Source organism: Salvelinus sp. IW2-2015, linkage group LG27 (genome assembly GCF_002910315.2).
Source record: "Salvelinus sp. IW2-2015 linkage group LG27, ASM291031v2, whole genome shotgun sequence".
NCBI classification, from domain to species: domain Eukaryota; kingdom Metazoa; phylum Chordata; class Actinopteri; order Salmoniformes; family Salmonidae; genus Salvelinus; species Salvelinus sp. IW2-2015.
In genome coordinates, this window is record NC_036867.1 from 29,607,142 (window position 1) to 29,623,842 (window position 16,701).

The following is a 16,701-nucleotide window of genomic DNA, read 5'->3' on the forward strand; positions in this document are numbered from 1 at the left end:
AAGCTTAGCGGCTAATAACTGGGCCACTATTTGTTTATCTGTGCACGGAGCATCGTGTGTCGTGGTGGTGTGGAGATGTGTGTTTAGGAGAGGAGAAGCAGGGGGTTGACCGAGGGTCCTGGCTGGCCAAGGGCGTAGGGATCGGGGAGGGGTAAGTGGGAGGGCCCCCCTGTATGTGTCATTACAAGGGGGTTGAGACAATGGAGGAGGTTGGTGACAATGAAAGTGACTAGGCAAAAGATCGTAATTGGGACCCTCCTTTGTATTGCCGTTTTTTCCCCCCATTCTTTTTTCCCTCGTCCGTCAACACTGATTGCGCCGTTTTGATTTTTTCGATTCTTCCTCTTTCCTTTACATTTCACCCCGGGCCTGCTGTTTTGGTGCTAGCATGCATGACTTAAAATGAGCCTCTCTCTCCTGAGCGATATGGAAGGAGAGCAAAACAAAGAAGAACAGATCGATTGACGGAGGGAGAAGGGACACTCACGGATGAGGTTGGAACCAGGTCCACCTGGGTTGTCTTGTCTAAACGTCTTTGACTCGGTGATTGATATCAACTGAAGATATTGTTTGGTTGGTTGGTGTCCCTGTTAGTGGACTAGTGGAGAGCGAGGGACTGAGATACCACAATAGAACTGTGGACTAACTGTATGTATGTATTTGTTTTGTGCGCTCACTGTGTGTGTGTGTGTGTGTGTGTGTGTGTGTGTGTGTGTGTGTGTGTGTGTGTGTGTGTGTGTGTGTGTGTGTGTGTGTGTGTGGTGTGTGTGTGTGTGTGTGTGTGGTTGTGTGTGTGTGTGTGTGTGTGTGTGTTGTGTGTGTATACACAGGATGACAGCCATGCCCCACATGACCCACCAGAGGAGAACCCAAGACCGAGTGAGGCTTGACATCCCCACTACAGCAAGATGAGCCGGGTCACACTCAGGTGGGTGTGTGTGTGTGTGTACACACAACTACATATTCACATGTTTGCATGGGTTGATATGTTTACAAGGTTTGTTTGTGTGCTGTTCTCTTTTTTCATAAGCATGTTTGTGTTTGCATATCTGTAACTACTTGTCACTTATGTGTGTGCATCGCTCCGCTCGTCTGCTCGCTCTCTTGCTCGCTCGCTCTCTTGCTCGCTCGCTTTCTGGGCTGACTGACAACATTGAGAGGGATTACAAATGCCTCCGTTCTTTGTTCTTCTCCTGCTGTGAGAAGATTAAACTGCCATAGCCGTGTGTGTGTGCTAGAGAGAGTTCCATTGCGAGAGAGTTTTTTGTCCACCATACCTTTGACTCCTGCCCAGTAGCCGCCCAGAGACTTCACTCTGCAAGCTGAATTTGTAGAGACCTGGCTAGGCGGGGGTGTGTGTCTCTCCATGGCAACCGCTGCTGTCTGTTAGTGCCGCCCATGGCTAGTGCCCCAAGGGACCATAATGTCCCAGTCTATCAGTGGTCATGTGACTGTGTGTGTCTCCACTTCCTGTAGTTGTCACAGTCCAGGAGCCAGGATGCACAACCTAACCTGATATACAGTAAACCATGACCATTATATTGACAGTGTGCTCCAGTATTTTCGTTACGATTTAAGAATGGATTCGATGCGTATAGAGTTTAAAGAACTGTACTTTGTAAATGGAGAGAACTCACCTATCTTACTAGCAGTGAAAACACTTTCAACACCAGCAATTGGCTTCGTTCATCACCAATAATTTGCCATTTTTATATGCAAAAAAAAAAGAAAGAAAGCAAGTTTGTTAGTGAGGAGATTCTTCAGACCAAAGTTGATCTACGACTAGTCAGAAAAGAGTGAGAAATAGAGAATATATACAAAAAATTTAAATATCACATACACAACAGACACTACATAGAAATATATCACAACAATACCCTCCACCACCTGCCTCAGAGGATGGAGTGATTGTTATGATGTATGCCACGATAGATGCGCTGGAGGTGAAGTGTTATGATATGAGCGGTTAAAGGGTTCAGTAATCCGTGAAATATTAATTAATATTGAGATGGCCTGGCCGCTTATTACCGATAGTGCCACGCTGTGTGCAGATCATCCTCTTGCTGTATGATAAAGTCTAGTGTGTTTATGTGACTACAGTGGAGTTGTAGTTGTTTTTAATGTGAATTTGAGAGTGATAATAGTGGGTTTGTGTTTGACCGATGGATCAGTAAGACGATGTGTAACATAGGTAGTGTTGTGTGTGTGTGAGTGTTGTTATGTTTGGAGTATGATGGGTGAGTTTAGTGGTAGACATGGTTCTGTGATGTTTGTGTAGTGTGTTGTGATTGAGTTATGGAGGGTGTTAGTTTGTAGTTGTATGATATGAGGATAGGTTAGTGTTGTTGTATGGCTAGTTATGTCTGATGGGTTAGGTAATGGTAGACATGTCTGTATGTTGTGTGTGTGTGGTGTGTGTGAGTGTTATGATATGAGGTAGGTTAGTGTTATGATATGAGGGTTATGGTTAAGTGCGTAGACATGTCTGTATGTAGTGTTGATGATAGAGGTCTAGGTTAGTGTTAGACATGTCTGTCTGCTTAGTGTTATGATATGAGCGTAGCGTTAAGTGTTATGATATTGAGGTAGGTTAGTGATAGACATGTCTGTATGTGTACGTGTATCATCGCAAAGTGGAGAATGGCCGAAGGCTTAAAACTGCTTTATGCTAGATGGTGAGCAACATGTCTGTATGTTAGCACGTATAATAAACATGAGGAAGGGGATGCAGGAATAGCATGGTTATAACATGGACTGAGACTAAAGATAAATATTAATAAAAGTGTATCGTAAGATCTATTGTGAACTAGTGTGATGTAGTTTGTTTATGATTTATTTGGAGGTGGGGTCTCTTTATTCAGCTCAGAGTTGGTTTTAATCGACGCACTCCCTGAATAACAAGAGTCAACATGTATAGTCATTAGTGCTTCAAGGGACCCAAGAAGATTAGACCTTAGTAAAAGAGGATCAATGACACACAGCATCCGTGATACTGTAGGGTAACACGCCTGTTGTCTAGTGAATAGGAGTTTCCCATTATGATAAGATAGAGGTAATAGACACCCAGTTTGTTACCTCTCACGGTTGGTTGTATGCTTGTGCGTATTCACGCGTGCCTGTGTGATTTGCACATGTAGGTGTGTGGAGTATTGCACTATCGGTTATGATATGAGGGCTGGTGTTGTGTAGAGCTCAGGGCATGACTAAGGTATGGAGGATCATATGTGTAAGTCATTTAGTGTGTGCAGTGATAATGACTAGGGAAGGTTTGTTTGAGGATAAGGACAGAAAGAGAAAAAAATGAGTCCACGTGTGTTGAAGTCCAGGATATGTATTTTAAAGAATTATTAAACTGGTTGTGTATCTGGGTGGAAAATGGGTCAACTATATATTGATAAATTAAATCCATCTTGAGGGACTGGCATCATTTATGAGAACGAGAAGAAGGAACTCCTCTGTGTACGGTTAGTGTTTGGACATGTCTGATGTATGTTTGTGTTGTGGTGTGTAGTGGATATTGTGTGTGTGGAGTGGTGTGTAAGGTTATGTAGTGTGTGTGTGTGTGTGGGTGTGTTGTGTAAGTGTTAGAATCGATGTGGTTGTGTGGTGTGCTGACTGATTACGTAGTGTTGTGTAGTGTTGGTGATTTGTGTGATTGTTGTGAGGGGTGCTGTGTGTGTGTGTGTGTGTGTGTGTGTGACCCCTTAGAAGGAAGGTCTTAAATTAAGAAATAGTGTGACAGAGGAGTTCCTCAGGCTGGCTTAGTCTCGAAAAGCGTGTGTGTGTGTGTGTGTGTGTGTGTGTGTGTGTGTGTGTGTGTGTGTATACACAGGATGACAGCCATGCACTGACCCACAGAGGAGAACCCAAAGACCGAGTGAGGCTTGACATCCCCACTACAGCCAAGATGAGCCGGGTCACACTCAGGTAGGGTGTGTGTGTGTGTGTACACACAACTACATATTCACATGTTTGCATGGGTTGATATGTTTACAAGGTTTGTTTGTGTGCTGTTCTCTTTTTTCATAAGCATGTTTGTGTTTGCATATCTGTAACTACTTGTCACTTATGTGTGTGCATCGCTCGCTCGCTCGCTCTCTCTCTCTCTTCCTCGCTCGCTCTCTTGCTCGCTCGCTCTCTTGCTCGCTCGCTCTCTGGGCTGGACTGACAACATTGAGAGGGATTACAAATGCCTCCGTTCTTTGTTCTTCTCCTGCTGTGAGAAGATTAAACTGCCATAGCCGTGTGTGTGTGCTAGAGAGAGTTCCATTGCGAGAGAGTTTTTTGTCCACCATACCTTTGACTCCTGCCCAGTAGCCTACCAGAGACTTCTCACTCTGCAAGCTGAATTTGTAGAGACCTGGCTAGGCGGGGGTGTGTGTCTCTCCATGGCAACCGCTGCTGTCTGTTAGTGCCGCCCATGGCTAGTGCCCCAAGGGACCATAATGTCCCAGTCTATCAGTGGTCATGTGACTGTGTGTGTCTCCACTTCCTGTAGTTGTCACAGTCCCAGGAGCCAGGATGCACAACCTAACCTGATATACAGTAAACCATGACCATTATATTGACAGTGTGCTCCAGTATTTTCGTTACGATTTAAGAATGGATTCGATGCGTATAGAGTTTAAAGAACTGTACTTTGTAAATGGAGAGAACTCACCTATCTTACTAGCAGTGAAAACACTTTCAACACCAGCAATTGGCTTCGTTCATCACCAATAATTTGCCATTTATATGCAAAAAAAAAAGAAGGAAAGCAAGTTTGTTAGTGAGGAGATTCTTCAGACCAAAGTTGATCTACGACTAGTCAGAAAAGAGTGGGTGTTCCATCTCTTTCTCCTCTCCCTCTTTCCCTCCCTCCACCGCCTCAGAGGAATGGATGTGTTTGTTTGTGTATGCACGGGATGCTAAAAAGGGAGAGGAGCGTAGCATRCATGTATTATAGCCTGGCGCTAACAAGCTCTGGCTTCCTCTGATGAGCTTGTTTGTGCCAGCGTTTGTTTTTATGAATGTAAATTTGTTGCAGAGAAGGGTAAAGTGTGTGTGTGTGTGTGTGTGTGTGTGGTGTGTGTGTGTGTGTGTTGTGTGGTGTGTGTGTGTGGTGTAGGTGTGTGTGTGTGTGTGTCTGACCAGGGAATGCAGGCGGTACTCTTGTATCTATGCCACTTCCCCATAAACAAAAGGACAGAACAGAGAATAAGAAATATAATAATGACAGTTGATAGTTGTTCTTTTTCACCAGTTTATGCCAAAGCACTGAGCTGTGGCTTTCAACCAGAGATTAACAAGGACATCACAGCCCGATACTGAGAGAGCACGGCCTTTGATAGTGATAGAGTTCCCATAGATAAGATCAGAGGAACCGCAGTTTGTACCGCAGTTTGTATGCTTGTGCGTATTCACGCGTGCCTGTGTGCATTTGCACATGTGTGGAGTTTGCACACGTGTGTGTGTGTAGAGCTCAGGGACATGACTAATGTATGAGGATCATTATGGTAGTCATTAGTGTGTGCGGTATAATGACTAGGGAAGGTTGTTTTGAGAAAGGACAGAAGAGAAAACTGTCACTGTGGGAAGTCCAGGATATGTTAGAATTGAGTACTGGTTGTATCTGGGTGGAATGGGTCAGGTTTATTACCTACTGGCATTCTTTGAGAGAGAGAGGACTCCTCTGTGTGTGGTGTGTGTTGTGTGTGTGTTGTGTGTGTGTGTGTGTGTGTGTGTGTGTGTGTGTGTGTGTGTGTGTGTGTGTGTGTGTGTGTGTGTGTGTGTGTGTGTGTGGTGTGTGTGTGTGTGTGTGTGACCCTGAGAAGGTTAAAAAGAATAGTGTGACAGAGGAGTCTCTCTCTCTCTCACACAACACACAACAACACACACACACTGCATACATACAGTACTGGATTGTACTGTGCACAACCTCTATGAAATGACATTCACACATAACGTATCCAGTTATGAACACACAATCACACAGCCTTACCTAAATTGAATGCATGCAAACATGCATCCATACTAGTGGTGCATGTACCTTTAAAATGATAAATATTCACCTACCTACCTTAATAAAATTACAGTCGTCATAATGCACAATTCCTTACAAATCACTTGCACACACACACACACATGCTTCCTCTCTCTCGCTCTTTTTCGCTCTGTCACTAACGTGCACACACAAACACACACACCCTTCTTTCCTCCATTGTTCCACCTTGGCACACCTACCTTTTAAGCTCATTTGTTTGTCTTAGTGTAGCTCTCAGGAAACAGCAAATGGATCTGAAGTGGATGCTAAGGGGAGGGAGAGGGCGAGTGTGTGCATCTGTGTTTCTCTATGTATGTGTGTGTGTGTCTACCATGTCTTTTCTGCTCTCCACTAACACATGGTCCTATGTTATTGATAAAGGCTTATGTGATAGGCAGTTGATTACCTTGCTCATTCAGGTTGATTTGCTTGCATCTCATTTTCTCTCGCCCTCCCTTTCATCCTTTTATTCCTCTTTTGCTGACTTAACTGATGCTCATTCCTCTCTCTCCCCCCTCTTTCCCTCTCTCTCTCGCTCCCTCTCACTCGCTCTACCCCTCTCTCCCTTTTTCTTTGATGCATAACCACTCTAATCAGGCTCCTGTTCTCCTTCTCTCTCTCTCCCTCTTTCTCCACCTTCCTTCCCTCCCCCTCCCTCCCTCTCTCCTGTCTGTGTGTATGAGTGACAGTCAGTTCTCCTGTGTTTGTAGCAGACCCCCAGAACCACAACTAATTACACTACCCTAATGAGCAGGACAGGCAGCCAGCCAGCAGGACATCCCTGGTGTGTCTGCGTGCGTAAGTAAGTGTGTGTGCGAGAGAGAGGGAAAGTAGTTGTGTTTGCGTATGATTTGATTTGATTTGATTTTTATTGTAGTGGCATCCATCTTCAGGATGCCCAGCCCACATGGGCCAATAAGACAATGAGTACGTTTACATGCACACTAATAATTCAATATTAAACTGAGTATGGCAATAGTCATGTAAACACTTCACTCTGCTTATCTTGAAAGTTCAATATCGAAATAAGCATACACCGATTAAAACACCTGGTTTTCTGAGCAATCTATTGAATGATTAGGACATGTAAACAGCTGAATCAGCGTTCCAGCAGTGTATTTGATCTGGTCATGTGTCAGCACCGGTAGCGCAAGCCTCCYTCTTATTCGYAAGTGAAGTGAGTTCACATTTTAAAAAAATTTATAAAACGTTATAGTTTTCACATACAAACTTTATGTCCAAACTCCTAATAGGCTTCGCAAAAATAACATGGTCGCTGTGGTAGAACCTTTATTTTGATTATTTTAAACAAACTATTACATAATTATTCAGGATTCATTCAGGATTATCCGTAWTCATGGTAGCATCCACATTAATGTAGACGTGTTCAGAAAGCATTCCTAGGGAAATGAAAATAATTTAAACTTAAAACATAAAAACCCTTGTCTTATCTTCTAAGCTTTGGAAATGACATTTGCACCCAGGAACACTTATTTTTCTAAATAGCCATTCAAGTTTGTCTTAATCACTAATCCAGAATTGCTATGGTTTCTGTTATTGCATTTAATCCTAGTTACTCTTAAATCATCATATTAAGTACAGTAAAATAAAAGTACCATTCGTTCTCCATCCCGTTAATTCTTCTTCCCTAAATTGCAGACTGTACATAGCCGCTTTTCTTCATCAATGGCATTGGACCTACATACTTCAATTGCCAGAGGCAGTATCCCGGTTCTCAACTGGGCATACAGGGTCTTTTGATGCACATTTGAGTGTGTACGTGTGTAAATTTGTGGCCAGCCAGATCTAGTCATTAGCTCCATTCCCCTGCTCAGTGGTGTGTTGGTAAATCTATGCACATTCTCTGTTGGAATCCTTCCCCTCTGTCTACTAGGGTCTAATGGCAGCCTGGCGTGTGTGTACGCGAAAAAGATTTGTTACAGTAGAGGGTGTGTGTATACAGTCTTGGAATGCGTCCCAAATGATACCATATTCCCTCTATAGTACACCACTTTTGAACAAAGTCATGGGGCTCTTGTCAACAGTAGTGCACTATATATAGAATAGGGTGCCATTTGGGGGACACACACTAGGTCGAAGGGCAGCATGCCCTGTGGCCTGAAGCCAATCATGTTCGAAAGGCAAGCAGCTAAACCTAGCATCACACACCTCTCCGCTCCACCACACTCCAGCGTCATACTTACACAACCTGAAAGGGCAGGTTTCACACGCTTGCATAAGCGCAGCTGGACCATGTAAATGCCAGTTAATTCACCTTGACCTTGTTCACTCAACCACTGTCTGTCTCAAGAGAGCGAGGGAAGGGGGGAGAGAGAGACCCTGTTTTTATCTCTGTTTTCCAAGGGTTAAAGTTCTCAGTCACTGCGACGTATATCCATCATATGGATTCTGGAGAGGTTGTTTTTTGAGATCCGTGTAGATCCGCAATAGAAATCTCTGSGGTGTTCGGTGGTGGGCTGGTTTGGAGATGCCAGACTAATACAGAAGCATGTCTGTTCTACGAAATAAAAMACATTTTATTTTCTCTGTTACGCTTTGTGTGCTGAACTGACATGCATGATTGTTGCTGACACTGATGTTCAGATGAAGGGAATTAAAAAGTCTAAAATGCTCACCACCACCGCGGCGCTCAACTAAAACTGCTAATGGCACAAATTTKTACATAATTCTTACYAATATGTTATTGGGCTAATTTCTCGAGGTGGAAATTATATTTTAGATGGTGTCAGTATAATTWCATTTTTATTMATTTGGGTGTAGAATGTCCTTTTTAAAAAGTCACCAGAACTGAGCTTCTCAGTCCTTCATAAAAATTATCTCGAAGGACACCGGACCCCCTTAAGCAAGGGGATTGGAATTGGTCAAACTTGCAGTTAAATAAATGTACAAAATAATCCTCTTTCCCTAGAAGCACTATGGTCATTACTTMTTTTTTTACATGAAAGGGGAGGTTAACTTGCACCCAGAGATAGATTTATTTGTTGTTGCTTTAACGCGYGTGTGTGTGTGTTCGTCTCACAAGTGCCAGTAAAAGCTTGTAAATGTAAAGACTGAGCRTACTCTAGAAAAGTGATGTGGGTGTATGTATTACTGTKTGTGTTCCTATTTGTAGGTATCTGTGTTCCTGTTACCATTTTTGTGTGTGAGTGAGATTGACAAACACAAACTCTCTATCTCTGACTGTGTGTTTTGTCTCTGCAGCCCCMTGACCGAGACAGTGGAACTCTCTGGAGAACAGGGACCGCTGGGGATCCACGTCGTCCCCTACTGCTCCTCGCTGAGTGGACGGTGAGGAACGCACACACACTTACTTTCACTCGCTCACTTTCACGCACTCTCTTACACATTCTCTACCCATACATTGAAGGCTGTTTGTGTGTGTGTTCAGTCTGTGTTTATCATCCGTTCTCAGGACCCTGGGCCTGCACATTAAAAGTATCGAGGCGAACAGTCGCTCCAAGAGAGAGGGCATATTCCGGGAGGATGAGTGCATCGTTCAGATTAGCGGCACCGAGCTAATGGACAAGACATTTGCCCAGTACRTACCTCGGCTCTACGCTATCGCAGGGTGAGTCTCAAATGTCTCCGTATTCCCTTTATAGTGCACTCCTTTTGACCTRTAAGTCCCTGGTCAAAAGTAGTGCACTATGTAGGGAATAGGTTGCCATTTGAGACGCATCCTGTGTCATTTTGGATGCAAGCCTGCCCTACACTATCACAAATCTACCAGTATGAGGCCGGTCTGTCACTCAGTTTCCCTTTTATTTCCCCTTTTATTAGGAGCCCTTCTTAATCCCTKCTCTTACAAATCCTCCCTATTCCTGGATTTATCTCACACCACATCTCCACAGCAACAAAAGCGTGTGAGAGAGAAAACGAAAGCGAGAAACACTCATTCTCTCGCTTCACTGTTGTCGGGAATAGGTTCGTTTATGACTATCACAGCATTGGTTAGACTTCAAAAGGAGTGGGACAGTAGCTGTGAGGGCTAGTGAGAGAGAAAGATAAGAGAGAGACAAACAGTAAAAAAAAAGAGAGAATTGGTGGGCATGAAGGAGGATTGTCTAATCCCCTACCTGAAWGAAATGCCCAGTAAAAGAGGTGGACCTTGTTAGATCTGATAGTATAGCCCAGAAGAGGCTTGACAATAGGTCTGACACTGCTAGCCTGGTCCTGGRTAAGCAGTTGCTACAAGTGACTACTACTATAGATTACTTGTCTCTATTGAATTGACTCTTGAGGGTCTAGTCTGTGACCGCTAGYCAATGCCGGTGTTGAATGAGAACTTAGTAAGCTTGAGTTTGTACTTGTGTTGATACCAATTGAATCTCTGTGCTTGGTGTACTAGTAACTACTACGAGAGTGAGTGTGATCTTCCAACACATTTCCATAAATACATAGTGGAAAACCGTACAATCAAGTCTGATATAACAGTATTCTCAACCTTCAGTCATGTCCTCCAGAGACAGACATTGATGATGTCACTTCCTCACACCCACAGGTCCCAGGAAGTGTTCCGTCAGGCCATGTGTTCCCCTCTGGTGCGCCTGGAGATCCTGCCGCTAACCCACAAGCAGCGATACGAGAAACGCCTCATCGGGCAGCTCTTCACCGACAGTCACGACTCCGTCCCCAAAGCCAAGAGCCCCCTCATGATCCACCAAAAAATGGACGCTAAACCAGAAGTGAAACCAGAAACCGTGAAACCAGAGCAGATCAATCCCAAACTGGAGCCGAGACATCCAGACCTCCGTGTCCTCCGCTCCAAGACCCCCGATCTGCCAGCCTCACGATCACCAGACTGGGCACGTCCCAGAGGTGATGCCCCTCAGTGTGTCCCCAGCCCCTGGGGTCAGAGATCGGGATGGGGCCTCCCCCACGGCGGTGGGGGGCAGCGAGAGCCCCCTGTCCCGGTGAAAGAGTCCCACTGGGCTCCCTAACCTGGCCAACCTGACCAACCAGAAGGGAGCTGAAGATTGACCTGAGGAAAGGTATGGAAGCACAATGGAAAAGGGGGTATAGCTGTGTTTGAATACCCATACTAACATACTGTATACTACAATACTTAATGGGTATATACTTCATACTTAATGAGTATATACTACATACTATATACTATTAGTTCATTTTAGTATACTGGAAACTAATGATATCCATTCAGTTGAGCGTACTAGAGCTTCGCCTGTCTACCGGAAGTTGATGCTGTTGCTATGCAACCTCTTGCTAGCTTGTTAGCTTAACAAATGACTAGCTAAACATTTTACGATTTCGGGTGTGTTCGTAAATTCAATCTGGAGTGCCAGAGTGTGCTCTGGGCGTTCGTAAATCCAGAGCGTTGTCAGAGTTCAGAGCGCACACTGGACGCTCTGTCCGAGGAAAAGGGTTGATCCGAGCGTTCAATGGCAGTCAAGCACCCAAGCTAACTGGCTAACGTTAGCTAGCTACTTCCAGACACGAATAAGAGAACACCTCACTGACCATTTGACTTGCCCTAGCAGAGCTGGTTAGGCTGTTTTCATGTTATCCAGTGCGTTGGTGACTGTAACTGTGCTGCTGGCAACAATTTAATAACTTTTTTTATTTTGCTGATGTTTACTGACACTGGCCGTATTCAACGGGTGTTGAGCGTTCGTAAATTCATCAGTTATTCTGCGCGAGAGTGCTCTGAAATCGGAGTAGATAGCCATTGAATCGCACAACTATACCTCTTAGCTAAGAATGATGTAAATAATCAAGTCAGTAAACGTTGGGCAGTTAGTTAGATAGCAGATAGTTAATATACTGCCTGGCAAGTTCGATGTACACTACCGGTCAAAAGTTTTAGAACACCTACAGCACTCATTCAAGGGTTTTTCTTTATTTTTTACTATTTTCTACATTGTAGAATAATACTTAAGACATCAAAACTTAAAAAGTGTTAAACATATCAAAATATATTTATATTTGAGATTCTTCAAATTGCCACCCTTTGCCTTGATGACAGCTTTGCAAACTCTTGGCATTCTCTTCACCTGGAATGCTTTTCCAACAGTCTTGAAGGAGTTCCCACATATGCTGAGCACTTGTTGGCTGCTTTTCCATCTCAATTGGGTTGAGGTCGGGGGATTGTGGAGGCCAGGTCATCTGATGCAGCACTCCATCACTCTCCTTCTTGGTCAAATAGCCCTTACACAGCCTGGAGGTGTGTTKGGTCATTGTCCTGTTGATAAACAAATTATAGTCCCACTAAGGCCAAACCAGATGGGATGGCGTATCGCTGCAGAATGCTGTGGTAGCCATGCTGGTTAAGTGTGCCTTGAATTCTAAGTAAATCACAGACAGTGTTACCAGCAAAGCACCATCACCACCACCACTACGGTGGGAAATACACATGCGGAGATAAATGTACACTACCGGTTTACCCACACCGTGTCTCATAAAGACACAGCGGTTGGAACCAAAAAAGGACACATTTCCACCGGTCTTATGTCCATTGCTCGTCTTTCTTGGCCCAAGCAAGTCTCTTCTTTTTACTGGTGTCCTTTGGTAGTGGTTTCTTTGCAGSAATTCAACCAGGAGGAACCCACTAAGCCCCACAACAGATTTTTGTACTTTTGTAAAGGTATAAGGTGTTGCCGTGTTGGGGCCAATTTAGTTTTCAATCCAGTYGATTCAGTGAAATKAATCATCGTAGAAAACGGACAAATTGGAAACTGAGTTCTTAGCCTGCGTTTACACAGGCAGCTCAATTCTGTTATTTTGTCATATCAGATATTTTGCCAAAAGATCTGAATTGGGCTGCCTGTGTAAACCTAGCCTTAGATTGTGGTTGTGCTCTTCCATGGTTACGGGGTACGACAGTTGAACTAAGCKCATGAGGCATTCATAAATTATATTCTTCAAGAATCAATGGGTACATACCAGTAATTTATAAGTCAAAAAATGGATGTAGCAACTAATGATTGCCCCTTTAAAGACTACTCTCCCACTGTGAGTGACTGCTAGGAGGTTTAGAAGCGTTAATGGAAGGTAGGCAGAAGCTTAGCTGCCAGATGAGATTTGATCACTCACTATCTTTTAGTATGCCTCTTTTGGCTTTTCTCCACTGCTCACCATGTTATCATTCATTGCTTGGAGGCACGTACACACACAGGTATGCACACGCACACACAAATACACACATAGGCGTGCATGCACAAACACACAAATAGATACACATGTGAGCTTTTACACACACACACACACACACACACACACACACACACACACACACACAAGCACTCTTGAAATCAAACTGTGAGTCCACAGGGAGAGGAGCCATGCGAGGGAATGATATCTCCGGATACCTCTCTCTCCCTCCCCTCGCCTTCTTTCTCTCCCTTCACCTTCCTCCATCAGGCAGTGTGAGGCCTGCTCACACGTGAAATTGAAGGCAGTCCTCCTCTTAATCCCTATAAGAAAACAGTTTTCCCGCTGGCTTTTGGCTGAGGGTGCATCCCGAATAGCACCCTATTCCATTTATAGTACACTACTTTTGACCACCGAATAGCACCCTATTCCATTTATAGTACACTACTTTTGACCAGGGCCCGTGTGCACTATAAATGGAATATGGTGCTAGCAGAGAGGGCTCCACAGCAGACCAGTGGAAGTTGATCACCAGTTTACTCAGGAGGAACCCACTAAGCCCCACACAGAATGCAGGGCAAGTAGAGAGATGTCACCCTCCATTTATTAGCACACCAAGTGACCTTATTGCGACGTGATGGGATGATGTGGGGTCATGATGATGGGGACAGGTCTATCCGTAATGAAGAAATGCTCTGCTTTTTTGACACCACACTCCACAAAGCAAGTCCTGCAGGCTCAAGTTTTATCTTATCTTGATTATTGTCCAGTCATATGATCAAGTGCTGCAAAGAAAGACCTAAGCTGTGTTCGAATACCCATACTAATGTACTGTATACTACATAATGAGTATATACTACATACTATATACTGTTAGTTAATTTTAGCATACTGTTCAGTTGAGCGTACTAGCTCTTCGCCTGTCTACCGGAAGTTGATGCTGTTGCTATGCAACCTCTTGCTAGCTAGTTAGCATAACAAATTACTAGTTAGACTTAATTTTTTTTAAATGCCCCTTTTTTCGCCCCAATTTCGTGGTATCCAATTTTGTMTAATCGCTGCAACTCCCGTGCGGACTCGGGAGAGGCGAARGTCGAGAGCCATGCATTCTCTGAAACACAACCCAAATAAGCCGCACTGCTTTTTGACACAATGCCCGCTTAACCCGGAAGCCAGCCGCACCAATGTGACGGAGGAAACACCGTACACCTGGCGACCGTGYTGTTGTGCTCAGTCGATAGTGTGCGATGGGACAAGGACATCCCTGCCGGCCAAACCCTCCCCTGACCCGGACGATGCTGCCCCATGGGTCTCCCGTGGCACAGCGATGCAGTGCCTTAGACCMCTGCGCCACTCGGGAGGCCCTCTAGTTTGACATTTTACAAATTCGTGTGAGTTCTTARATTCAATCTGGAGTGCCAGAGCGCACACTGGACGCTCGGGCCGAGGAGTAGGGTTGATTTGAGCGTTCTRACCTCAAAACGGCACCCAAGCTAACGTTGGCTAGCTTGCTAGCTACTTCCAAACACAAATGAGACCACTCTGACCATTTTACTCGCCCTAGCAGAGCTGGTTAGGCAGTTTTCATATTATCCAGAGCGTTGGTGACTGTTACTTTGCTGCTGGCAACAATTTAATTACGCTTTTTTTGCCGACGTTTACTGACACCGGCCRTATTCAACAGGTGTGGAGCCCTTCTAAATTCATTATTCTACGCCCTGGTACACTCAGACGAGAGACATGAAATCGGAGTAGATAGCCAGAGCGAATTCACGAAAGAACGCACAAATACCATTTAGCTAAGCTAAGAATGATGGGAATAATCAAGTCAATAAACATTGGGTAGTTAGCACATAGTTAATATATTGGCAAGTTTGATGTATAATTAGCCAACTTACGTTAGGTAACTAGCTAACATACCGGTACATACTGCTGTAATGAAATGCTACCGTGTGTRGTTCGTAAAGACAGCATAGCTAACAAATTGTCAGCCAACATAACATGTAAGGTCACTTTTTAAACATTTGTCATAATTAGTTAAAGCAATGAATTTGTATCCGCTCTCGTTGTACTTTGGCTGCATATTTTCTGCCATTTACTTAAAATCTTAAAAACAATGTGAAGACACGCCCATTTCCTGAAGAATTGCATTATGGGCCCTAAAATACAGTAATGGTGTCCTCTGCGTGTATACTTCATACTTTGGCAAATTCAGTACTACATCTGGGAACTTTTAGCATATTAACTATATCCATACTATGACCACTAAGCATACTATATACTCACTTCACGTCACAAATAGTATGGTTAGTGCAGTTAGTATGAGTATTGAGAACACAGCTCTAGTTAAGTTTTGGGGCGGCAGGTAGCCTAGTGGTTAGAGCGTTGGCCCAGTATGCTGGATCGAATCCCCGAGCTGACAAGGTAAAAATCTGTCATTCTGCCCCTGAACAAAGCAGTTAACCCACTGTTCCCTGGTAGGCCGTCATTGTAAATAAGAATTTGTTCTTAACTGCCTAGTTAAATAAAGGTTAAAGAAAAAAATGTATTACGCTTCAGCTGGCCCAGAACAGAGCTTGCTCACATCTTGCTCTTCATTATAATCAGGGCTAATATTATATTAATACTATTATAGTATATATTAATACTAATACTAGCATTCCAGTCTCTCTTGGCTAAGAGTTGAGGAAAGCACTTGTTTTTATAGGAAACATTGTGTTGGAAATTCTAAATAGTTTCCGTAGTCAACTTACACACAGCACTGACACACACACTTACCCCACCAGACATGTCACCAGGGGTCTTTTCGCTGTCCCTAGGTCCAGAACAAATTCAAGGAAACATAAAGTATTATACAGAGCCATGAGTGCATGGAACTCCCTTACATCTTATATAGATAGCACAACTGAACAGCAAACCTGGTTTCAAAAAACAAATAAAGCAACACCTCACGACACGACGCCCCTTCCCATGTCACCTACTTGTTGTGTGTATGTACTGACATGTATGCGTAACTGATTGATGCGCACACACACACTACGTGTGAATGTTTTTACATGTCTGTAAATTGTAAAGTATTTTGTGTGTAATCTCTTTTTCGTTATGTCGGACCCAGTAAGACAAGTTGTCGCCATTGGCGTCAGCTAATGGAGATCCTAATCAATCAAATCAAGGAAAAGAAAGATGGTATAGTTAAGACTGTTATCAGGATAACTGATAATATCCCTCTGTCCCCCACTCCCCTCTATCTCTCTTGTTTTTTCATCTCTTTTCCTATCTCTTCTTCATTCTCTTTCTCTCCCTCTCTCTGTCCCTCTATCGTTCCTCTCCAGGTACCGAGGGGCTGGGTTTCACCGTGGTGACCCGGGACTCGACGGTCCATGGCCCGGGGCCCATCCTGATCAAGAGCATCCTTGCCCGGGGCGCTGCCATCRAAGATGGCCGCCTGCAGCCTGGCGATCGCATCCTGGAACAGTCATTTGACCTTTGAATTCCTTAAAAGTGCATCYTTCCTTCCTGCCATCCTTGAAGTAATGACTGATTTGGCATGC

At 44.1% G+C, this 16,701-nt stretch overlaps 1 protein-coding gene across 1 annotated transcript; it reads left to right on the forward strand.

Annotated features, from left to right (window-relative positions):
* The first annotated feature begins 168 nt into the window (after positions 1-168).
* On the forward strand, positions 169-16,633 carry LOC111953923 (partitioning defective 3 homolog B-like). Its single transcript, XM_023973407.2, has 5 exons — positions 169-494; positions 3,833-3,927; positions 9,245-9,331; positions 9,456-9,611; positions 16,483-16,633. The coding sequence occupies exons 2-5, from the start codon at positions 3,908-3,910 to the stop codon at positions 16,631-16,633; spliced, it is 414 nt and encodes a 137-aa protein (XP_023829175.1). The 5' UTR covers positions 169-494; positions 3,833-3,907.
* The last annotated feature ends 68 nt before the right edge of the window (positions 16,634-16,701 follow it).